This window comes from Eublepharis macularius, chromosome 10 (genome assembly GCF_028583425.1).
Source record: "Eublepharis macularius isolate TG4126 chromosome 10, MPM_Emac_v1.0, whole genome shotgun sequence".
Classification (NCBI taxonomy): Eukaryota; Metazoa; Chordata; class Lepidosauria; order Squamata; family Eublepharidae; genus Eublepharis; species Eublepharis macularius.
In genome coordinates this window covers 60,568,519-60,593,137 of record NC_072799.1, presented here as the reverse complement: position 1 = coordinate 60,593,137, position 24,619 = coordinate 60,568,519, and the positions used below count along the sequence as shown (strand labels likewise).

Genomic DNA, 24,619 nt, shown 5'->3' with positions numbered 1-24,619 from the left:
GCTCAACATCTATCTCAAGACTTTCATTATGGGAAGAGAGAGAGGGCAATGATGAGTTTCCCAGTAGAGATAGGCACGAACAAGGGGGAAAAATGAACACGATGTTCATTGTTCGTTGCCATCCACAAACGGAGATTCATGAACATTGATGGACATGACATGTTCACGAACATGTTCGTAGTTGGAGATTCGTGGGAGCCAGAACGGCCCCCTTGGGACTTAGCTGAACTTGAGCCGGGGAAAGGAGTCCATGGGTCTCCCCCTTTCATGACATTTTCTTTTCACATTGGCAAAAACTGGACTGTCTTCTGGAAGCTAATTGAGGAGTTACAAACTGACCTTCCCAATGTCCACTACCCACCAAATTTGCTGGGGAAATAGTCCTCACTGTCCACTGAAGACCCCCCAAGTTTCAGAGAGATTGGACCCTGGGAAAGCCATGATCCATGGGTCCCTCCCTTTCCTGTCATTTTCTTTTCAAAGTGGAAAAAAACTGGACTATCTGCTGGAAGCTACTTTGAGGGGTACAAGCCAAAAGGAAAGCCAGAAGGAGTTCAGACAGAGTTCAGACAGTCCATGCCTATGTTGCCAGGGGAATTGATTGAAAGGCGCCAGACTGTCTGGCTTTACGAACAGCTGACGAACGCCATGAAGAGGGCTTGGAACAAACACATGTTCGCCAGGAACGAGGCCTCACGAACAGCTTGCTCGTGAACAGCAGATTGGGCTGTTCGTGGCTTTTTTTTGGTTCATATTGCTGTTTGTGCCCATCTCTATTTCCCAGTCCCTTCGCCCAATCACTAAAATAATCCTCTTTTTATTCATTCTGAAATAAGGTTACTCATGACTATTTGACCATTATATTCTCTTCCCCAAAGTATGCACATTTGGCCAAAACTGACGCTGTTTCTCTTTATCTTCTACCTACCAGGTCACTGTATCTGCTTCCTAGCACTGCTGAAAGCCAGCTGGTGCAGAAAGTAAGCCAAGTTGCCAATATTTCTCCCTAAGGGTCTTTTGGATGTGATGATGGGTCTCAAGTGCTACTCCCAAAATATTTCTCACTGACTATCTTTCTAAACCTGGAGTTCTCATGTTTTCCTTGTCTCATCAGGATGATGTATGTGCGTGTATGTCACAATTATTACACAGCCTTGACCCAATTCCCTGAACAAGTCTTCCTTATCTTTCTTTAGCCCTTTGCTGAATCCACACATCCTGGCATAGTGCTAAACTGCAGGGACGATAGCGTCTTCCTGGCACGATTTCTGATGTCATTGCGTCATATGGTGCAATAACGTCAGAAATCGCACCAGGAAGACGCTACCGTTCCGGCAGTTTAGCGCTATGCCAGGACATGAGGATTCAGCCCCTGCCTAAATTCCAACCTATTTCCACTCTTGAAATTTAGCTTCTCGGCGATTTATTATTTTTGATATTTTAAATGCCATATTTTAGTTACAGAATTGATATCTTTCAAGCAACCTGATTCCAATCTGTACATTTTGAATAAATGAACAGTTATTTTCCTTTGGCACAATGATCCTGGTGGATTAATATTGTTCTCCCATCATACAAAAACACAGTAACTCCATAAATAATCCTGTACAAACTATGGAAATATTCACTGCCACAGTTGCCTAGAACAATTAACTTTCCTTTGTTAAATAATAACATTTTAATCCTTCTTTTCCCTAGACCCAAGGTAGGTTTTGTCATTACCAAGATAACGTGGTAAAGTGTTGAAAATCACATGCAGTTCATGGCTACTTCAACAAGACTATATCCAGCAAAAAATCCCAGAATTTCAGATCAGCCTGGGCTACCAGTTGATAGTCTGAAGCAGGGCTTTTTTTCAGTGGGAACGCGGGGGAAAGGAGTTCCGGAACCTCTTGAAAATGGTCACATGGCTGGTGGCCCTACCCCCTGATCTCCAGACAGAGGGGAGTTTAGATCACCCTCCGTGCCGCTCGGCGGCACGGAGGGCAATCTAAACTCCCCTCTGTCTGGAGATCAGGGGGTAGGGCCACCAGCCATGTGACCATTTTCTCTGAGGGCGACCCACTGAATTCCACCACCTCTTTTCCCAGAAAAAAAGCCCTGGTCTGAAGAGAAACATTTTACAAGTATTCCACCATACCACTGAACTCTTCCCACAAATTTGTCCTTGTTGCGTCCATCTAGCTAAAAGATTGATTAAACAAGATGGTGTTCTTGGCCAATGAGAGCTTAAGACAAAACACAGTAATGGAGGTGATCTCAAAAAATTGGTCATGTGTCATCTGGACATTACAAAAGTAACAATATTATATACTACTATGAAAATCTAGCTATTGTCTAGTTTAATCATAAATTACTACATGAAAGTAAACTTTGTTTACTTCTGACTTCAGGGTCTTGATGCATAATACCGTTAAGGCCAACCAGAAACAGTCCACTGGGAAAACCAAGCACAGACAAAACAACAAGTATTTCAGTCTGGTTCTTTCACGTCATTTTAGAATCAGGGGTTTTTCACTTTAGTATTAGGGGCATATTTAAAAAAGAAACCTTCAAGCATCATGGAAAAAAATGCAGGGAAGCGTAGAGAGATTTCTGCTCACGGATCAGTGTTGATTCCTTTTACCTACTCTGTTTCTATTTATTTATTTACTAAATTTATGCTTTACCATTCTCCCAAGTGGGGACCTGAAGTGCTTACACCGTTCTCCTCTCCTCTGTTTTATCTTCACAACATTACTATGAGGTAGGTTAGGCTCAGAGTGTGCCACTGGTCCAAGGTCACCCAACAAGCTTTAGTGGTAGAGTGGGGATTTGAATCTGTGGGATTCTTTTAAATCCTAGTCTGACACTCTTAACTAGTATAACAGACTGGCTTACATTTTCATTTCCAAATATTGTATCTATTTTTTTATTCTGTGTTATTTCTCCCTCATTTTTTCTCTCATTAAGCTGCGCATAAATTAATTGAACAGATCATGGTGGCAGCATAAAGGTTTCCTGCTCACTAAGAAATGTATTTCACTGCTTTGCCCTGATGTTTGTTCAATAAATATTTTTCATCAAGTGAGTATTTGTATTTCATTGGGAAACAATTCCTTGTAAGATAATAAAAATGTTTGTGAAAGTAGCAAAAACATATCGTAATAAATAGATGAGCAAATTACAAACACCATTCTTGGATTCAAGTGTTTTGAACAGTCATGCAAAGGCAGAAATCCCAAATTTTGTTATGTATCTAATGAGAAATATTATGAAGCTGGAAACGACGTTCTAGAGCAAAGTATCTTTTATACTATCATTTATAAAGGATCTCAAGTTCAAGTTTATTATTACAGCACTGTGCCAGTATAACATCCCTCTAAAAGTTGAAAGAGCATAAAATAGTAATTACAAAAAGATAAAAACTAGCTAAAAAATATACAATAAACAATGTACAGATAAAAGGGTAGGTAAATACATATGAAAGTGTTAAAATATCTAAAAGAGAGATTTGGAACCTCATCCATTAGCAAACATAAGAGCATTTACACGATCTTTTTGGGTTACGTAGCAAGTGACACAGAATTTGGCTACCTTAGCAGTAATAGTCTGGGATTCATCAGATACAGTTTTATTTTAACTGTACATGATACAGTTTTATTCTGACCAGCCTGGCCATGCCTTTATTAGTGGAGAAATATATTTGGCGCGAGCAAACTGATACCAGGGGCACCTAAAAACCATGGTTTCAACTTCCCCTGCGTCACACTGGCACATCTTCTGCACCAAAGGGACTCCCTTATAGTGGCCCTCTAGCACTGCTGAGGAAAGTGCTGAGCACCTAGCTAGTGTAAAAGCTCTCCTGAGCTTATGGTCCTCAATATGGGTTATATAAACAAGGGAAGGCAAGTGAAATCTAGTGTGCTCGGGAGCTACAAGGGCCAGAGATCTGGCCAGATCAGTCTGTTTCTCTATATCGAATAGTCTTTGTTTCAGGACAGACTTGGCCTGGTCCCCATTCATAGCCAGAATAGCTTGAGGGGAAAAACCAAGAAGGTGTAATTTATTGTGGACTGCCCTCAGCAGTCCACAGATTGAAAACTGTCCAGTAGAATCAAGTGAATCAGACCATGAGAGCTGAAATTGATATGAGCCAATATCTAAGTGAGGCAAGTGTAATTCTGGCTTCAATGGTTATTGAGCTAGTTTCCAGACAAATCAGAGCATTTAGCGCCCCCCCCCCCCCGGAACTCAGAGGGCAGCTCTTAAAAATTTAGACTGGACTCTCTCCAATGGGAAAAAACTTGATGGGGGGGAGGGGGGAATGCTAACGTATTCATGGCGGACTTGGAGCAACACTTCCTCATCTCCCATCCACTGAAACCACTACTATACTTAAGATTCTTGGATGACATCTTCATCATTTGGACCCATGGGAAGGAAGCCCTTGAGAGATTTCATCAGGACTTCAACAACTTTCACCCTACTATCAACCTGAGCCTGGACCACTCTACACAACAGGTACACTTCTTGGACACCACTGTACAACTACATAATGGATGGATAAATACCACCTTATACAGGAAACCCACAGACCGATACTCATATCTACATGCCTCCAGCTACCACCCTAAACATACTACTCGGTCAATTGTCTACAGCCAAGCTTTACGTTACAACCGTATCTGCTCCAATGCTCTTGATCGGGACTCCCATTTAAGAGATTTACAACAAGCATTTTTGGGACTACAGCACCCACCAAATGAAGTGAGGAAACAAATCAACAGGGCCAGACTAGTACCCAGAAACAGCCTGCTCCAGGACAAACCTAAAGGAACTAACAACAGAACACCACTGGTTGTCACCTATAGTTCCCAGCTCAAACCCATCCAACGTATCATCAGTGAGCTACATACCTCTCTCTCAGAAGCCCTGGGTGGAAGACCTCTCCTTGCCTACAGACAGCCCCCCAACCTTAAACAACTTCTCACTTACAATCATGAATCGGCCAGCAGAGTCACCAGCACAGGTACCAGGCCCTGCAACAGACCCAGATGCCAACTCTGCCCTTATATCTACCCAGGGAACACAATTACAGGACCCAATGGCATCAACTACACTGTCTCTGGCTCTTACAGCTGCTCATCCTCCAATGTGATATATGCCCTCATGTGCCAACAATGTCCATCTGCTCTGTACATTGGACAAACCAGCCAACCTCTATGCAAAAGAATAAATGGACACAAATCTGATATTAGAAATGGCAACGTCCAGAAACCAGTGGGAGAACACTTCAGTCTACCAGGACATTCCATCAAAGACTTAAAGGTCACTGTAGTTCAACAGAAACCTTTCAAAAACAAAATCCAATGGGAAACTGCTGAATTGGAATTCATATGTAAATTTGACTCTGTCAAGCTGGGACTGAATAGGGACTATAAATGGTTATCTCATTATCAAAAGTAACTGATTTCCTTTACGGAAGCAAACTGATCTCCCTATCAGAAGGAGCTGTTTGCATCTACTCCTCCCTCCCCTCTCCTCCTCTATATCTGACCAGTTTCTTCTTGCCCTCCATGCATCTGACGAAGAGAACTGTGATTCTCGAAAGCTTATGCTACAATAAAGTTGCTTAGTCTTAAAGGTGCTACTGGACTCCTTTTGATTTTTACCAATTCTCTCCTCCCACTGCCAGATTGCATAAAAAAGGAGGAGGAGGCTGGGTGCTGGAAGCAGGGGGAAGGGAGGAGGCAGAGGCTGCACAGAAAGGCCTGCTGGCACTGCTGCCGGCTTGTGGACACCAGCAGCCAGCCAGCCACCCTTCCTCCCTTATGCACAAAAATACCCGACCTTTATATGTCAAGTATTTTAACCACATTTTCCCCAGACAGTCCCAGAAAAAAATGGACTTTCTGGGGGGAAACGGGCACCTGGCAACCCTAGCAGCTGATCCCACGCAGTGCTGTCTCTGAAGTTCCTCTGACTCCTGGAGATAGAGTTTTAGGTAAGTACAGTGGGTTACAGTCAGAAAAGGAAGACAGGTAAGTTACATTCCTTTCGCTGAATTCCGTTTGCATTACTTTGTTTCGTTCTTCAAGGTATCATGAGGAAATCCATTGTATGTAACTATCCTAAAAGCAACCTCAAAATTATTCTTTGGGTTTTACTTGTTCTTATTACGCTTGCCTTGTTCACCATCATTGACTCAGCAATTCCTACCTTGAACAGCATATTGTCTACTTCAAGCAGATCCCCTATCTCTCCAGTAAAGGATCAAACCCGTGCTGTAGTTCAACTGGAGTAGTGAATAAATGTGCCAAGCCTTTATTGCACCATCTGCCCCTCCTTCTTGATCACCCATTCATTGATCATACATGGCTCAAAGTTTGCCAAATTAAATTTGTCTTTGGAATGATTTAGCATTCCTTGCTCAGAGACTAGTCAGTAACTAAATTATGCTACAGTACACCGCTGAGCTAGGCAATTTTTCCTGCTGTTACAGTAATCATTTATATGCAATCTGAAATAACTGCAGGCTTGAGGCAAATACCAAATGGTTTATGGGGCATCCTCCAAAGCAAGCATTAATTACTAAACAGTAGATTTCTAGATATAAATAAATAAAATGTCTCATATCTGTGAACTTTAGCCAAGGTTCAGTATATTACTATAATATTTATTTATTATTTAGAAAATTTCTATGCTGCCTTCCCAGGGATACACTGATTAATGAACAAGGGCAAAATATCAGCAATAAAAAGCACGTGACAAGAATTTCCCAAGCATCGATCTTTACTTTCATTTGCAAGCTGCCCGAGAGGATGCTGAAGCATTTGACCCCAGCTTTAGTCCTCCTCACATTTTCCTCAAAACACCTACATGCGTGAGTGTACTTCTGGACAAAAGACTTGAATGGCTGCAATGTTTGGAAGATGGTCTAAACCACAGGAAAGAGTTGGGTGCAATGCATCATAGAAAGCAAGAAGGCCACATTTTCTGCTTCTCTGAACATATGCTGACAGGAGCAGTAACAAAGCAAGATAATAATAACATTAATAATAACATAGCCAGTTTGGTGTAGTGGTTAAGAGTATGGGACTCTAATCTGGAGAACCGGGTTTGATTACCCACTTCTCCACTTGAAGCCAGCTGGGTGACCTTGGGTCAGTCAAAGCTTCTAGCTCTCTCAGCCCCACCCACTTCACAAGGTGTTTTGTTGTGGGGATAATAATGGCATCCTTTGTAAACCACTCTGAGTGGGCATTAAGTTGTCCTTAAGGGCGGTATATAAATTGAATGTTGTTGTTGTTGTTGTTATTTAGTTTATACACCGCCCTTCATGACAACATAATACCCACTCAGAGTGGTTTAAAAGTGTGCTATTATCCTCACAACAATCACCCTGTGAGGCAGGTGGGGCTTAGAGAGCTCTGACTGACTCAAGGTCACCCAGCTGGCTTCAAGCGGAGGAGTGGAATCAAACATGACTCTCCAGATTAGAGTCCTGCTGTTCTTAACCACTACACCATACTGGCTCTCTGAAGTCCTTGGTGTGGAGAGGATTCCTCCATGCCTCTGATCCTTGGCTTGTTCCTCGCTGTGGTACACTGCCTTGTGCTTGCCTCATGTTACCTATCCCTGGTGTAGACACTGATGAGGTCAAAACTCTGGCTTTCCCTCTTCCAGTCATGTGATTCTGAAGCCATGTGACTCTGACATCATGATCACGTCTTGCAATCCAGTGAGTTGGTACTTTCCCTCCCAGGGCCCTTTGTCCAAAGTTGTTTATTATTGTTGTATTTTTTATATTTGGAATGGTTTAAACGGATGCCAAGTAAAAGTTACTAGAAAAATAACACATAAATATTTTTAATTAATATAAATAAATAAAATCAATGCCATGATGCAAGGACTATTAAGTGGCAGGGTAGGGCAGAGCTTTCTTCACACATAACCAACACCTGAGGCAGGTAGAGCATCTGTGAGAAAACAGCAAAAGATCTATTCACTTCTGCTTACTTCATCGCTAGTCTCATTTTACTTTTTCTTCTCTGTATCCAGTTTCAGTGATTCACCAGGGAGACTAGAAGGGCAAGGAAGGAAGGAAACCTTTCTTGGCTCATCTACCTGTATATCCCCCTTCAGTGCTGTTCCAGAGTTCCCCCTTCTTCCCTTATTTCACAACAACTGGAACAGGTGCTCTGCTTTAGAGTTACCTATCCTGTCATAAGAATGAGCTAGGGGGCATGGAAGAGAGATGGGGAAAGGATTTGGAGCCCACCATCTCTCTTTCCTCTCTCTGTCTTTTGTCAGAAATTTTCATATATATTCCTAATGAGTTGTCACAGAACCTGAAGTGTTTTTACAAAGACAACCATACAACATTTCTGCTTAGAAGAAAGTGAACTACCTTGCCACCCCTGATGGGATCTTGTATTTGAAAAAGGCTCTAACCGTTAAAATAAATACTATATTCAGGGCTCATTTTGAGGGGGAACGCGCCAGAATGCGTCCCAGCGGAACCTCTGAAAAGAGATCACATGGGTGGTGGTCCCACCCACGTGATTCCTTTTCCTCCCCTCAGCAGGTGGCAGTGGTGGCAGCAGCAGCAGCACCTCATCACCACCCGGAGCAGGCCCCATGGCCAACCGCCGCCGCAGCCTGAGCAGCCCATCCTTCTGGCCTGCAGGCCAGTCATGGTGGCATGCACCTGGCAGCAGCCTCCGGAGCAGGCCCCGTGGCCAGCTGGTGCCACTGCAGCCTGCACGGGCCATCCTCCCGGCTTGCAGGCTGGTCACAGAGGCGCACGGCTGGCGATGGCCTCTGGAGCAGGCCCCATGGCCAGCTGGCACCACTGCGGCCTGCGCAGGCATTCCTATGGGCCTGCAAAGCAGTGGTGAGTATATCTCCCCCCTCCCCAGTATCTGTGTTTTGCTGGCTTTCTGAGCTCTAATCTGTCTAGAAAAACTCTCCTGTTCTTGTTACTGTATGTTCCCCCTCCCCAGATGTAAAGTGTGCACTTGCAACATTTATTTTTAAAAATCTGTGTTTTGCTGCCATCACTTCCAGGGGATGTCAAGGGGTGTGGCCTATGCTAATATTATGCTAATGAGTTCCTGCAGCTCTTTTTCTATGAAATGACCCGACTATATTCAATAAATGATGTCTTCAGGTAACCTGAAAACTCACATGGAGTGCTCCAGAAAATAGAAAGAGCCATGTACTCTATAACAAAATTGCTCTTAAATTAATGTAAACTGCTCTGAACATCTGCCTATTCCATAATTACTGTTTAGCTATGTTAAAAGTTCCTTCACCAAAACAGGAATTCATTTATAAGTAAATGAGCTTCATCTTAATGGCTCACGATTTTTTCTCTAAGACTCCACTTGTCAGTCAGTCCAAACTGAGCTCAACTCTTGCATTACCTTAATTCTTACACTTATAGCTGGACACATTTGCAGCTGTCTCAAAATAATATTGCATCCATCAGCCATTCATATCTTCTCTTTATAGCTAACACCCTGAAGGAACATCTCTTCCCATTTATTCTCATCAGCCAACTACTTCCTTCAGGCAGGCTGCCACTTGCTGATTGTTCCTTCACTTACAGTGAAATCCTAAGCAGAGTTACTCCAGTCTAAACCCACTGAAATCAATGGACTTAGACTAGAGTAACTGTGCTTAGGATTTCACTGTTAGCATGGTCCCCTAACATCCATCAGAGCCTGGGCCTTTGCAATCAGAATTCCGGGAGTTCATTAAAGATATTCACTAGGCACTGCAAGTCTTGCTTATTTACCAGGGCTTTTGAGGGGATATGAACAACAGGCATCTTTTAGGAGAGTTTGGTTTTTAATTTTATTTGGTTTTGATCTCTAGTGTTTTAATTATTACATATAAGTCACCCTGAGCCATGAGGAAAGGCAAGGTATAAATATTTTAATAAACAAAAGAACAAATTCTCTGTGACAAGTACTGACATTGTGAGCACATAACAGTAGCAGTGGCCATTAAGTGACATATTTTGCAACATTCAGCCTGCATAACTGAGTGCTAACTGTGGACAGAGAAGAAACCAGTCTGTACACTAGCCTTCATTGCCATGTAGTGACTAGAGATGGGCACAAATCGAATTATGCCCCCCCAAAACACGTGAACCAGTGGTTTGTGGAAGCTCTTTTCCACAAACTTCCACGAACTGGTCTACTGGTTCGTTTCAGTTGTAAAGGGGCAGTTAAAACTTTTCCTGCAGCTTGCAAGCGGCAGGTCCCTTTAAACTATCAGCTGGCAGGTGGCAAGGGGGGATCCCCCCCAGCAGCTAGCTGATAGTTTAAAGGGGCCTGCCACTTGCAAGCTGCAGGGCCCTTTAAACTACCCAAACTCCAGCCCCAGCCCCCAAGTCCCACCCCCACCCCACCCCCAGCCCCAGCCCCACACTTACCTCGCCGTGTGGGCCCAAGGCATCCTCCTCCTCCTCCCATGAGGGGTGGGAAGGCTGTTTTTGGCCTCTTCCGCCACTGCGTGGGTCCACAGGGTAGCAGAGGAGGCCAAAAACAGCCTTCCTGCCACTCAAATGGAGGCCGTGGTGGCCATTTGAGGGGCAGGAAGGCCGTTTTCGGCTGCCGCCACCACCAAAAACAGCCTCCCTGCCCCTCAAACGGCAGCCATGGTGGAGGAGGCCAAAAACTACCTCCCTGCCCCTCAACTGGCTGCCACAGCCACCATTTGAGGGACAGGAAGGCTGTTTTCGGCTGTTTTTGGCAAGGTAAGTGCGGCGCTGGGGTGGGGGTAGGGTTTGGGCAGTTTAAAGGGCCCTGCCACTTGCAAGCAGCAGGTCCCTTTAAACTATCATCTGGCAGGCAGCGAAGGGGGGATTCCCCCCCTGCTGCCTGCCAGCTGATAATTTAAAGGGACCTGCCACTTGAAAGGCAGGAAAGGGCCCTTTAAACTGTTACATGCCCCTTTCCCTGCCACTGCTAAGTGGCAGTTTGTGCCAGTTCGTGGTACCTGGTTCGTGAAAATCCATGAATCATGATTTTTTTGTGGTTCATGCCCATCTCTAGTAGTAACTAGGCAGGGCTCAATCTATGTGACTGACTGTGCTGCCTCACCATGGCAAATTCTATATACAACCTTGTTGGTCATATGCAAAGACCTATAGTCAAGGTTGCCATTTTTCGATTGGGAGTGGGGGATTTCTCACCTCCAATGAGCCCTTCCTGCTGCTGCTCTACTGAGCAGTAGGAGAAAAATGGTGGTGAAATGGAGGGCAATTTTCAGCATCCTGATGTGCTGATGTCACTTCCAGAGTGACCAGAAGAGGCATCACTGTCTTGCCAGCAATGCTCTAGAATTCGGTGAAAGCTATAGTTAAAGCATAACCAAGTGCTAGAGCATTACTGATGATATAACATCCTTACAGCGTAATCCTTAACAGAGTTAAAGCATATTAAGACGACTGACATCACTGCTTTGGATTTCATATACAATGATTTCCTTGAGTAACAGAGGCTTATTAAATCTGTGACCAAGTTTCAGAACCCTTTCTTTACTCTTTAAAAAATTGCATAATATAATGCAAGCCTTTTTTTAAGGAACAAGCTTGCACTCAGTCCTATATAATCTCATTTTCTATGATAGCATCACTATTCAGATTACCTTGTCAAATATCTACATTAATTTTTAACAGTTTAGGTTTTATAAAAATCCAGCTCATATACTGATAGACTTGCTCATTTGCCTGGGACGATGATGGTGTTTTTTTTCACCATTTGTATGGTGGATTCTGATCTAGCTGCCTATAATCTACTAGCACTATAATCATAGACAATATTGCCACTGGTACCAACTAATACTCCCTTTGAACACATGAAAATAATCAGACAATTCAAACAGATTTTTTCCAAAAGCAGCCTAACAAAGATTTTGCCTGCAGAGTTAATATCACGAGCCTTGCTGTTTCCCTTTAAATCACTCAATGTCACAATGTTGAGTTTCATTGTTATGTCATATATTTTTAATCTCATGTAGGACTTCAATAATCTTGCACCACAAAACCCATAATTACATACATTATATTAATGCTGCTGTCCCAGCTTGAAACTTCTGGACCACAATTTGTTAGCAAATTCAATTGTATTGAATTCTGACTCATTTGAGATTGAGCTATTTTCCTCATTACATAAAGTGATTATCATTCAATTGCAACGTGCAGAGCACAGTCTTGAGAGGAGGAAACTCTCAGGGAGTCAACCAGCCGCTACATTGGCATATCTCGAGATGCATTGGTATAGTGCCCTGCTGTGACCTGGTGCCAGCCCTGCAACATCATGGACCCCCCCCCACAGGAATACTGCAGGCATGGCAGGAGTTAGTTGGTTCTCTAAGATACCCCAATCCTGGGAATGATCCCCAGAACTGGTGAAAGTTATGCCAGCAAAAACTGCAGCCTATCCCATAGGCACCCATGCTACAGTAAAGGCTAAATGTCCCCCAACATGTGCAGTTCTGTCCATAAGCCCCAGTGTAGCACAGGATGTTGACTACAACCACAGTCCATCCCCAGAAGCAGCCAATCCCTATCCTTTAAACCCAATCATATCCCCCCACTACATAAATCTGCACCAGGACGCCCCATAGCTCAGATGTCAGGATGGGTGGCATGGCACTCTGAGGTCTTCAATGCAATGTTTTATGCTGCTGGTAGGAAATGCACAGGGCCCTTCACACCACAGAGAGGTGCTTAGCACTTACAGCCAAGGGTAAGAGCAAACTTCCTTGCTGGGTGATGAACATGTTTTATTTCAGAGCCCCTACAGTTTCCCCATCTCCAAAGATGCGCACCGAAGGAGCAGCCATGCACTGACAGGGGATCCAGCAGGCTTGGCCTGAGAGTCTGCCCCCCATCCCCCTTGCATGCACCCTGGATGCTGCATTGACAGTGCAGGCTCCTGCAGCCAAGGCTAGCTGCACCCAGCAGTATGCCCCATGCCATCTTGGAGCAGCTTGTGGAGCCTGCTGTTATTCAGTTGAGTCTGAAATGATCTACAACACTATCCCTGTCTCTGTTTGTTGTTGAGTGGCTGAGGTTTGCTCCTTTCCTCTCCCCTCTCCTCCCACCCTCACCCACCACTGCTCTCTGCCCTTCTTCTGTGATTTCTCCATTGTGCTTTCTGGAATGGTCCAGATGGTCTCCCCTTCACACATCTGACGGTGTGAGCTTTGGCTCAGGGAAGCTCATACTGGAATCTATATTGTCAGTTCTCATGGAGCCACTGGACTTCTGTTTTTTTTAGCTGCGAAACACAACACAATCCCAGAACACCTTAAAGACTGATGACATGCAGTTCGCATTGAGTTTTCATGTGTTGCACCTCACCTCTTCAAGTCACTGCCGTGGCCACCCCTCTGCAGTCCCCGCCCCCTTCCCACTCATGCGCTCTGCTTGTTGCTGTATGCAGCTCACACAGGGAGTGGGTTGGGGTGCTCTGAGGGGAGACGAATCTGCTTTGAGGGGTGTTCCCTAAGTCTCATGCTCCCCCACAGCACTGCTGGCACCTGATAAACCATGTTGGTGGCAACGGCACAGGGGGGCTCAGAGTAGACATGGTGCAAAGGAATTGTGATTGGATGTCTCAGCCAAAAGGACAGCTGTCCAGGTCAGCCCATCAGCTGGGACATCCTGTTCTCCCTTTTGTGGTTTGCGGGTCAAGATGTCAGCTCCAACACTTTTGCCAGCCTCTGGCCTCTCCCAGTGTTGGGGCTGATCCAATAACCTGGGCCTTGCCATCTCAGTGCCTTTCCACCAAGACATGCCGGTCTTTGCACTGTTCTCTGCTCAGCCCCACACGGTGGGTGGTGATATCAGGCCTGCAGCAGAGTGCCTCACGTCTTCTTTGTATCTGCCGGGTGTGGGGGCTGTGGGTTCTAGCCTGGCCTCTCTAGTTTTTTCTTCCTTCTTTTTTTCTTTTTTGGGAGTGTGTGGCTGGGAGCAGGAATTGTTGTGCACATGTACAGCACTGCCTGTTGGACCCTTGCCAGGGAGACAAGTGGGCACCCTGTCTGCTGTGTGAGCACCATTCTTTGTAAGGGGAACAATAAGGCCACGTGCCCCCAATGGAGTTGTGCTGTCACTGAGTCTTTCTTCTTTGTCCCCTGATGCTCCATGAAGGGACAGTGGACACATGGGCAGGCAATAGCTGGCTGCATCTGTATGTGCCACTTAGGGAATGTCATCAGGAACCACTGCCTGATTGGTAGGGGTCACCAGGGTTGTTATGGACTCTGGCACACTCACTATGCTGTTTGCACCTTGTGGAGGGGCATGTGTTGTTTTTTACCCCACGTAATATCCATGGGGATCCAGCCAGTGCCGCCACTATTATATCAGTGGCTGGCCACTACCGCTGCAGTGGCCCTCAGGACTGGACTATAAAGTATAGTATTGTCAACAGTGGCTGTTGTGAATGAGTCACTGCACTGGATCCCACAGATCCATCCCTCTAATGGCAGCACTTTTTCCCACCATCTCAAGGAGCCTTCCGCCTACACAAGAGGCTCTTCTACTAGTGAAAAAGCCTCTTGTATCAGCAGAAGTATCTTTGTGCCAGAGAAAAGTCTAGTCATTAGCAGATGTCATCAGATTGGATCCCTTTTTTTTACCTTGAATACTCTGAGACTCTGCATAAAAATATGACTGAACTACCGTGACTCTTGCATTTCCTGGCCTTTCGGCCCCACTGATTCACAAGCATTTTTTGCTATACTGCTATACACCTGTCAGATGAGGATAACAATTCATGTTATGGTCCACAGAAGCTTCTGCCACACAATATAATTGTTAATCTTTAAGGTACTATAGTTTTCATAACTATTTTTGCTATATCAGTCCTCCTAGTTTCTATTTTTGTAGTGTACATGCAACATGGTGTACCTTGATTGTACTAGTGTGTGCTCCTGGATATTCTTTTTCTTCCAGAGTTGACCAGCGCTGTATAAATTTTGTCACCAGAGGATCATCATAGTCTACGATCTGAAATCCTGATACGTTGGCTCCTCCAAATTGTATTTTTGATAGATCTCCGTCTGTAAATCCCTGTGCATGGAGAACATTTGTCAGTTGGCCAGCTAATTAACTTTTCTGTCACTTCTTAATAAGACAAGAGTGGAAGCTATACCAACGTACGCTTTTGATTTTGAAATATAAAACAAGGACTTTTTTAGCTCAATGCAAGTAAGGCAGTGTTCTTAACACAAGGTTCAATATTTGTCTTTGTTACAGCCCCCACTCTGCTTTCTCTTCCATCATTCTTTCCTCTCTTTCCTCTACTTTTCTTCTTCAGTATAGAGGGGTCTAGTCTGCCCAGCAATAGACAATGGTCTCCCTAATGGGACCATTTCCTATGAGTGGAAACACACAAGATGAACTTCACATGAAGAGCACTTGACTGGTCCCGCAATCTTTCCTGGGAATCGCAGTCTTACCCACCTACCCTCAAGAAAATGGAGGGAAACCAAGTGAAGTGGATTTTCTTCCAAAAAACAGCCACTTGACTAGAGTGATTCCCTTTCAAAGATTCTCTTTCAAAAATCCAATTGGCTGGTTTTCCTTCAGGAGTTTAAGAGATGGGGTGGGGGAAAAAAGAATGGGAGGGACTGGGTTTCTCTCTCGCTCGCAAAACACCTCGGCTTTTTTCTTGTTATGTCATTCCCAACCCCACAACCTTCCACCTCATTCTGTGTCCCTGGAGGATTTTTGAAAGAGAGAAAGAGAGAGAGGGTGTGTGTGTGAGAAAGTCCCTCTCCTCAGCTGAGCTGAGATTCACATCGTGCGGCTGGTTTTTTTAACTACAGTTCCCAGGGATCCTTGCAGGATATGACACTTGCCTGTGCATTGTGTGTGTTTTGACTCTATGTCTCATCCCTGCTTGGATAACTGCTACCATGGTTCTAGCCAACCCCACTCACACCTGGAAGTCTGCATTTTGGCTGCTTTTTGCAACCTGCCTCCCCAGGCTTTGCAAATGTCAATAAATTGGAAACTACACAGTGAGGTACAGGTGCTAGCATTAAATACTTACCAAATTTGCAATGATGTAGTGATATCCTTTTACATGTTTACCAATTGTAATGACCTGTAATAGAAAAAAACAATTCATTTGACTGGGAAAAGATACAATTAATTTTTAAAAGTATGGTTAATTGGTCAGTATATCATAAATAATTACTAATTAATTAATCAGTGAATGAATTCATTGCATATAAAAATGTAGATTTTAATTTGTGATGGTCATAAAAGATTGTTGCCCTGACCTGGATAGCCCAGACTAGGCCAATCTCATCAGATCTCAGAAGATAAGCAGGGTCAACCCTGGTTAGTATTTGGATGGGAGACCACCAAGGAAGACCTTGGTTGCTACGCAGAGGCAGACAATGGCAACCACCTCCGCACATCTCTTGCCTTGGAAACCCCACATGATTGCCATAAGTTGGCTGTGATTTGATGGCAATAAATAAAATAACCAGTAAATAAATAAAGTAAAACTTGTTTGTTACAATACTCAGCCACGAGCGATTTAGCATACCTTTCTCAATTCAAACAATTCTTTCAATACACTTGCCATTTCCTAAGGCTTGTATAGATGGTCCCAACATACTGTGTCCAATACTCTCTTAAGTAGCATTTTCAAAAAATCGACGACTTCTTCACTATTTAGATGGGAGAAACTGTTGTTTTCAATTTGTGCTCTTGCCAGTTAGGACCATCTGGTAAGGTCTTGCTCTCTGTTCCTTCTTTATGATAAGAGCAGGGCCTCGCAGCTCAAGGTCCATCCGGATGATAAACCTTTGGGGCGAGGAAGGCTGAGCCCAAGTTTGTTTGACATGCTGCTGTAATCCTAAGCATTTTCAGGAAAGGGCCAAATGGTAATGCACACGTTAGATCTATGGTGTGACAGATTATGCATTCGGGAACTGCGTGACCACATTTCTTGTGGTGACCTGCTTGTGCTGAAGCAGTTCTTCATGAGGTTGGGACAGGCCAGATAGGTTGAACTTGGTTGTTTTAGACGGCTTCTGTGCCACAGAGATGTAACATTGATATGGGACCTAAATTCCACCTCAATTTATTTCCAAGTGAACAAATTCATTTACGCTAAGCAAAGGCAAACTTTATGCACATAGGAGCTTTAGAAAGGTTATCCAGTGGGAAAATATATACACTCCCTCAGCAGCAACTATCAGTGTGAGCTGTATCTTTGTTACCCATCAATACCTTGCCCCAGAGGAATGTTGCAGCCCAACTATGGTGACCCTGTAGGATTTTCAAGGCAAGAGAGGTTCAGAGATGGTTTACCATTGCCTGCCTCTGTGTAGCAACCTTCACCTTTCTTGGTGGTGACCAGGGCCAACCTTGACCAGGGCCAACCGTGCTTAGCTTCTGAGATCAGATGAGATCAGGCTACCTGGACCACCCAGGTCAGGGCATAGCTAAAAACAGTGCATGTGAAATTCCAGACCTTGGGGTCATAGCCATTTTCTTAAGAATTAGAAGCACTCGCTGATTGGAATGTCATGAGCATTATCCATGACCTTGAATTTTCTGTTCTTACAATATAAAATTTACAAATGACACCAATACAAAGGCCACTAATTCTGTATTTCATTTTTAATATAATGTTTCGATGCTGCATAATTGAAAGAGCCTTCTGGTATCATTCATATGTTTAAAAGAGAAAGAGCTCTCTGTTAACTTATACTAGAAAGGATTGTGGAAGAAACTCAGCCTGAAGTACTTGGATTTTTTCAGATTTCTTTGTATTTGTGTCAATGGACCTAAATGGTCTGTACCCAGTTTAACTAGACAGAGTAAGTCTTTTTCAACACAATCCTAAACAGTTAGGATTGAAATTAGTGACCTTAGATTGGAGTAATCAATGGGCTTAAACTGGAGTAACTCTGTCATTAATCAAAAACAATCCAAGGCCCCCCTCACTTCACTAAGTTTCAGAACTTTAATCTTATCTGATGATCAGAATGATGCATTTTTGTCCTTTATAGATCTCCATCAGCTGCAGTATCAAAAATAACAGTCTCTAGCTTTTGGAAATAAAGACGGAAGAAGAATATTCAGTGTAGAGCCCTCAAGCCCACAAATTCAATAAAATTCCGTCTCCTCACCTATGCAAATGCAGGAAAGGACAAAAATATCTGTATCATCTATATCTATATCCCTAACAAGCAGCTCTTTGAATCCAAGCTAGTATAAGAAACAGAGAATATTTAATAGTAACAAATAAAAATTAGGGTTTCATTTGATTAACTGGATTTTCTGTTTCACTTGACTTTACAACTAGAATATTCTTGTTATTGCCAAAGCGTGCACAAGATAATATAATTGATTGCCAATGCTAGTCCAAACACAAATACTCCCCGCTGCTTAATCAGCAGGGCATGATTTCGTCTTTCACACACATTGCTAGAAAATGAAAAATAGAGGTTAGCAAACCTGGTCTACAATGTCATTGACTTTATCCCGTTCACAGTCGAGAATGACTCGCCGTTCCTTTTTTACCTCCAGATCTTGAAACAATGAGCGGTATGTTTCATCTTTTTTGTCATTGTTAATGTTTCCCACATTTATAGCAGTTACTTGCCACTTCTTTTCAGCGGCAGTGTCCAGTACAGCTTGTAACGTTGATAAGCCTGATTAGATAGAAACAGATAATACAGACTCAAACCTAAATGGATAACTTTGTTTGTTTGTTTATTATTTAATTAGGATTAAAAGAATTATAATTTTAATATATTAAATAAGACATGATGAAAAGTCCCATTTGCCCACAGCCTTATTCACATGTATCTTCCTAACCTTTAAGTAACTACAGAAGCTTAATTTATTTCTGCGATAATTTAGTAACTTGTTAACCACCAAAATATTATCCAAGAAGATGAAAAAGCAAAATGTGGAGAGGGGGAGGTGCCTCACTTTGCAATCTCATGCATCCTGTTAGTCTCAATTTAGGAAAGAAAAAAGTTGACAGCACCCTCCACCTCCTCTTCCCGCATTCTCATTGTTATCTTGCCCATCTGCTTTATTGGGAGTGAAGAACAAAGTTCTTCTTGTCCAAGGATTGTGGGGACATACAGACCCTGTAGTGGTCCCACCTTTTTCTCTCTCTGCTGACAGATCTCATAGGATCATGAAGCCTTGTCATATCTTGTTTGATAAGGTGAGAAGTTGAATGTAGCTTGTGGTTGTTAGCTCTTCTGTATCTCCCTGCTTGGTCCCCAAATTGCTTGGCCTTATTGTGTGGACTGTCGCCCTGTCACCTCTTTGGAAGTTGGCTGACATATTCTGTGCCACATTGGAGTTGTGTTGCGGTTTATCACTTCCTAGATTATCAGGAACAGTGCCTGGCTCCTTTGTAGGGTTGCCAGCCTCCATATGGGGCCTGGAGATCTTCTAGAATTACAACAGATCTCCAGACTACAGAGATTAGATCCCTGGAAAAAAATGGCTGCTTTGGAGGATAGACTCTATGTAAGATTGCCAGTAACAGCCACAAACTGGCAAAAGTCTGAGGAATCGTCACAGGGGGAAACATCAGGCAATGGTGTGATGTCACTTCTAGAGAAAACTCAGAAGTGGCATCATGCCTCTCTAGGAATTTCCAGAAACTGTATGGTAATTCTGGCAATTACTAGAGTGGAACGACAGCACTTCCAGGTTTTCCATGGAAGTATATCACATTGTCATCTGATGGAGATTTTTTTTAATGATTATTTTTCCCCGCTGGCTGCAGGAACAGCAGCAGGGCAGGTGAGATCCACCAGCAGCAGCAGAAAAAGAGCCACTCTAATTCTATTACATTATATACAGTTGAGGTCCCTCCCCTCTCCAAACACAACGCACCCCAAGATCTGCTCCTAAATCCTGTCTTGGGGACAGTGTCTAGGGTAGAAAGGTGGAATACAAAGGTTTTAAATAAAATAAATAAATAAATCTCCAGGAAGCCTGGAGCTGGCAACCCTGCTTGGGACTGTCAGGTGGTGGGGGTCACAGTACTCCAGGTAAGAGGCACTGTGGTAATTGAAAATCATTCTGAGTTTGACCCCCAAAACAGCAGCTGTCCATAGGCTAAAGCAAGATGCTCGTTCCTCTGCCTTCTTTTTTCTTTTTAACTGGCACTTTGCATCTCTCAATAGCCTCTCTCTTCTGGAGCATTTCTGGTACTCGTCAAGTTACTTTCTTTGGATTTCATTTTCTTTTGATTAATTTAGAAATCCAAAATTCTCAGCATACCTGAGGATTCCTCTGAGTATGTTGAGACCTTGTCTGAGGGTGGACCCATTGTGCAGGTTTTGTTATCCGTACAGAAGCTAACCAGTTAAGTTTTAAACTGAGTGATAATAACAGTAATAAATGAACCAATATCTGTTAAAATTTATTTTTGCTAAAATTGTATGTTTAACAGAATTTATTTTGTGCAACTTGTTTTATGATCGTATAAATAACATTCAGAAACAGCAACTTTTTTACATTCTTATGGAGCAATAGAATTAATTGTTTCATCTTCTAACAGTTATAAAACTTGTCAGTTTCAGTATAATCAGCAGGTTTACTTACGTCTTCAGATCACCTGCTTCTAGGGGTGTGCAGTTCATTTCAGAATTTGGATTATTTTGGCAGATATGGTAATATTCAGGTAGCCTGGATCAAAAACCAGGTAACCCTGTTTTTACCATTTTTTCAGAAAAAATCAGTAAAATTCAGCTATAATTTTCTATGGGGAAATCACTCTGGGGGCAATGTTGTGTGTGGGGTGGTCATTTTTCAACCAAACTTCATCAAATTTGGAGGAAACCTACTTCTGACTGTCCTCTAAATACTCCCTAAGTTTCATGAATATTGGACCTTGCGAGCCAATTTATGGGCCCCCAAAGAAGGTGACCCACCCACTCTCCATTATTCCCTATTGGGAAAAATATCTGGGAGCTATCAGGTGGATGGGGGTGGCAGTGTTCATGAAAACTTCATCAAATTTTCTGGAGACCCACTGCTGACTGTCCTCTAAAGAATCCCCAAGATTCAGGAAGATTGGACCATGGGACCAATTCTATGAGCCCCTGAACAAGGTGCCTCCAGACACTCCATTTTTTCCTATGGGGAAAAAAAATCAAAGCTGACTCCCATTGCAGAAACACTGGGGCAAAGTGCCATGACTAAGACACACTCCCAAATGCAAGCTGAGGTCATCCTAGAGAAAGCCCAATAGAACCAAACAGAAGCACAAGAATGGAATCCCCCCAGAACCAAAGGAAAGGAAGGGAACCAACACTACATCAGAGAATCACATTTATTCCACCCAAACCAAATAGAAACAAGGGATACTGCTGCAACTTAACCCAACAGAAGCAAACTGAAGCATAGGAATGCATCCCCCTCAGAGCCAAAATGAAGCAAGGAAACTAACAACACATCAGAGAATCACACCCATTCCACCCAAACCAAACTGAAGCGAGCAACACTGTTGCAACTTAGCCCAACAGAACCAGTGTCATTCACAGCAGCCAGGCACTGGGTTTAGCATGTGGAGAAATACCACAGAACAGAACCGAGTACTACCCAACCACAACCACAAGGCATTCCCTTGCTTCAGTTTGCTTCTGTTGGACTAAGTTGCCCTGGTGAGTTTCTGCAATGGAAGTCAGCTTTGACTTTTCCCCATAGGAGACAATGGAGTGGCTGGGGGCACCTTGTTCAGGGGCCCATTTAATTGGCCCCTGGGATACAATCTTCCTGAAACTTTGGAAGTCAATTAGGTTTCCTAAAAATCCCATGAAAAATGCCCCCCAGCCCCCCCCAAATAACTACAATATTTTTCTCCGTAGGTAATAATGGAGATTGGGTGAGGGCACCTTCTTTGGGGCCCATAAAATTGGCCCTGGAGTCCATTCTTCATGGAACTTGGGGGATCTTTAGAGGACAGTCCAAAGTAGGTTCTTTCCAAATTTGGTGATGTTTTGTTGAAAAATGCACCCCCCCCCAGCCCACCGGATAGCCCCACAGTGATTTTCCCATAGAAAACAATGGCTGAATTTTTCAGAAATACTCGAACTGAATTAGAGAATCCATTCAAAATTTATGACATTCTGATTTTTTTCTCAGATTTGGTTTTAAAAAATTAGATTTACCAAATTGGGGGGGGGGCACACCCCTATCTGCTTCTACTTCTACCCTCTGCCCTGCAGAACCAGTGGGTATAGTAATTCAAGTGTCATACTAGAAATGAGGAGATCCAAGCTCAAATCGCCACTCAGCTATGAAGCAGGGATTAAAGACTTTCTGGATTATAATAATAATAATAATTAAGAGTCATCAAGTCGCAACTGACAGCAAACTCATCAGAGTTTTCAAGGGAAGAGATGAACAGAGATGGTTTGCCATTGCCTTCCTCTGCATAGCAAACCTGGTCCTGCATAGCAAACCTTGGTAGTATCACATCCAAATACTTGCCCTGGTCTACCCATCTTAGCTTCCAAGCTCTGACAAGCTTGAGCTATTCAGGCTGCTTTTCTGGGTTACAGCAAACCACAATTTATTGAGATATGCAACTTGGGTGCTTAAAGTGCTGCTTTTTCTTTGCCCATAAAACAAGACCTTAAAGAATTCTTGTTTATAGGCAAAAAACAACCATAATTTGTTAACCATCACAACCAACTGTGGTTTGTAATCAACTAGGAAATTGTCAATCTATGAATCATATATGAGGAGAAGAAATTGAGCACAAATTCAAGTATTTCTATGGTTTATTGAGTCATCTGAATGCAGCTATTATATTCCTTTTGCTTGAGAGATGACATATTAAAACCTGTCTTATGGTCATACTCACAGGTACAAAGCACACACTTATTTATATAGAATGGTCTCCATGTTTACATAAGTGGATGTAACAAATCATGTTATTTTTCTGTAACCCTTAAAAGACTCAATTTGTGCTAATGTATATGCTGTTGTTACAAGTTCTTCCTGATATCCTAAATCTCTATGATATGTTCAACTGAGCACAAGGTATGGTTTTTCTACACAACTGTGCCATTTCAGAACATATAAGCACACACTCTGAGGAGCAACAATCTCATTAAGAGTTTATGCATATGAATCAGCTTTGATAGTCTGGGGGATATCCTTAGGAATTTGAGGATTGCTAGAATGGTGAATACATGCATGAACATTGCCCAACACTCAGATGGGCAATTTCCAGGCTAGGACAGACAATGAATATGCACCAGCTCTAAGTTGCTGAGGGAGAGGAATGATATTCTTTGGCTCTGATGTCATCAGGATGCCTGCACATGAAGTCCAAGCTGCCCCAGAATCCTTTGTGACTCCCACAAGGAACCGTGAAACATACTTTCGGTTTTAGTGGAGTTCAGCTATGTAAAATCTGCTTGCAACATGCATGAAGCACTGCATTATACAAAAGTATTTTCGGGAGTCACTTGGACTACAACCTGAGGAAATTTTAATGGAAGTTTAAAATCATCTACTGAGAATTCTCCGTATCAAAATGCAGTTGACTACTCCTAAAAATATGGTCATATTTACTCATATAGTAACCTGATAATTCCAAGATCAAAGTGTATTTCAAATGTGTCACAAGCAGCTCAGAAAAACAGTCTTTGATTTTCAGCAGAAAATACTATGAAATCATCTAAATTAGATGAAAAGCTATTTTAATGTGTACTGCCATATGTAAAGGAATAGCGTTCTGTGTAGTGCTACTAGACCAGGGTAACATTCATTTTGTCCCATTATTGATTCTATATTTCCTTACTACTTAATGGAAAAACCAGTGTGATTATATGACTACTAGACATGGGCACGAATCAAATTTCATAATGAATTGGGCCAATTCATGTTTTACAAAATATGTTTCGTGAGGCTGCAGTTTTCACAAAATTTACAAATTTACAACTGATTCGTTCTATTCGTGAATGATTCATGATGCCAGACAGGCTGGCGCCAATCAATTGATTTCCTAGGCAGCATAGGCCCGGAATGTCTGCAGACCTTTTGTTGCCATTGGAAACCCCAATCTTAGCCCACATAACCTTGATAGGCAGCTCTCCATGACAACTGGAGAGCTTCCATTCTGCCCTATACAGCAAGGAGTGGGGGGTTAATCCCCTAGGCAACTGAGGAGATGGGCCTTCTGTAGCCATGGGAACACCAATCTCATACCTTCAAACCCTGTTAGGCAGGCCTGTCTGCCAACCAGGGACCTCCTGTTCTGCTCTATGTGAGCATTTCTTATATAAGGCACAGCTCTCTGCCTTGTGCTTTTCAGTTCCAGTAGACAGAGGGAGAGGGCGGACGTGTTGCTGGAATTTGGAGTGAGAGAGTGGAATTGGGAGCTTTTGGCTGTATTTGCTGCTGCTTTAAGAGACTGAAAAGCCTCTTTCTTATTTTCAGCTCTTGGCCTTGCTGGGAAGGTCATTGGGTGAGGGTACCTTCTTTCCTCCACCCCACCCAACCCCAGTCTCAGGGCATTGCCTGTCTCTGGGGTCTAGCTTGACTGAGGTCTACCTTTTTTTTCCTTTAATTTTCTTTGCATATATTTAATTTAGAGCA

General features: G+C 43.1%; 1 protein-coding gene across 3 annotated transcripts in view; it reads right to left on the bottom strand.

The window, feature by feature from the left end:
* GRIA2 (glutamate ionotropic receptor AMPA type subunit 2) overlaps positions 1-24,619 on the bottom strand; it is a 106,801-nt gene that overhangs the window by 20,825 nt on the left and 61,357 nt on the right. For all 3 annotated transcript variants that reach the window (XM_054989573.1, XM_054989574.1, XM_054989572.1), the window contains exons 4-6: positions 18,491-18,687; positions 16,065-16,118; positions 14,918-15,079 (exon numbers count right to left, since the gene is read on the bottom strand). In XM_054989573.1, coding sequence (XP_054845548.1) covers positions 14,918-15,079; positions 16,065-16,118; positions 18,491-18,687 — 413 coding nt within the window. The remainder of the gene's footprint in view (positions 1-14,917; positions 15,080-16,064; positions 16,119-18,490; positions 18,688-24,619) is intronic.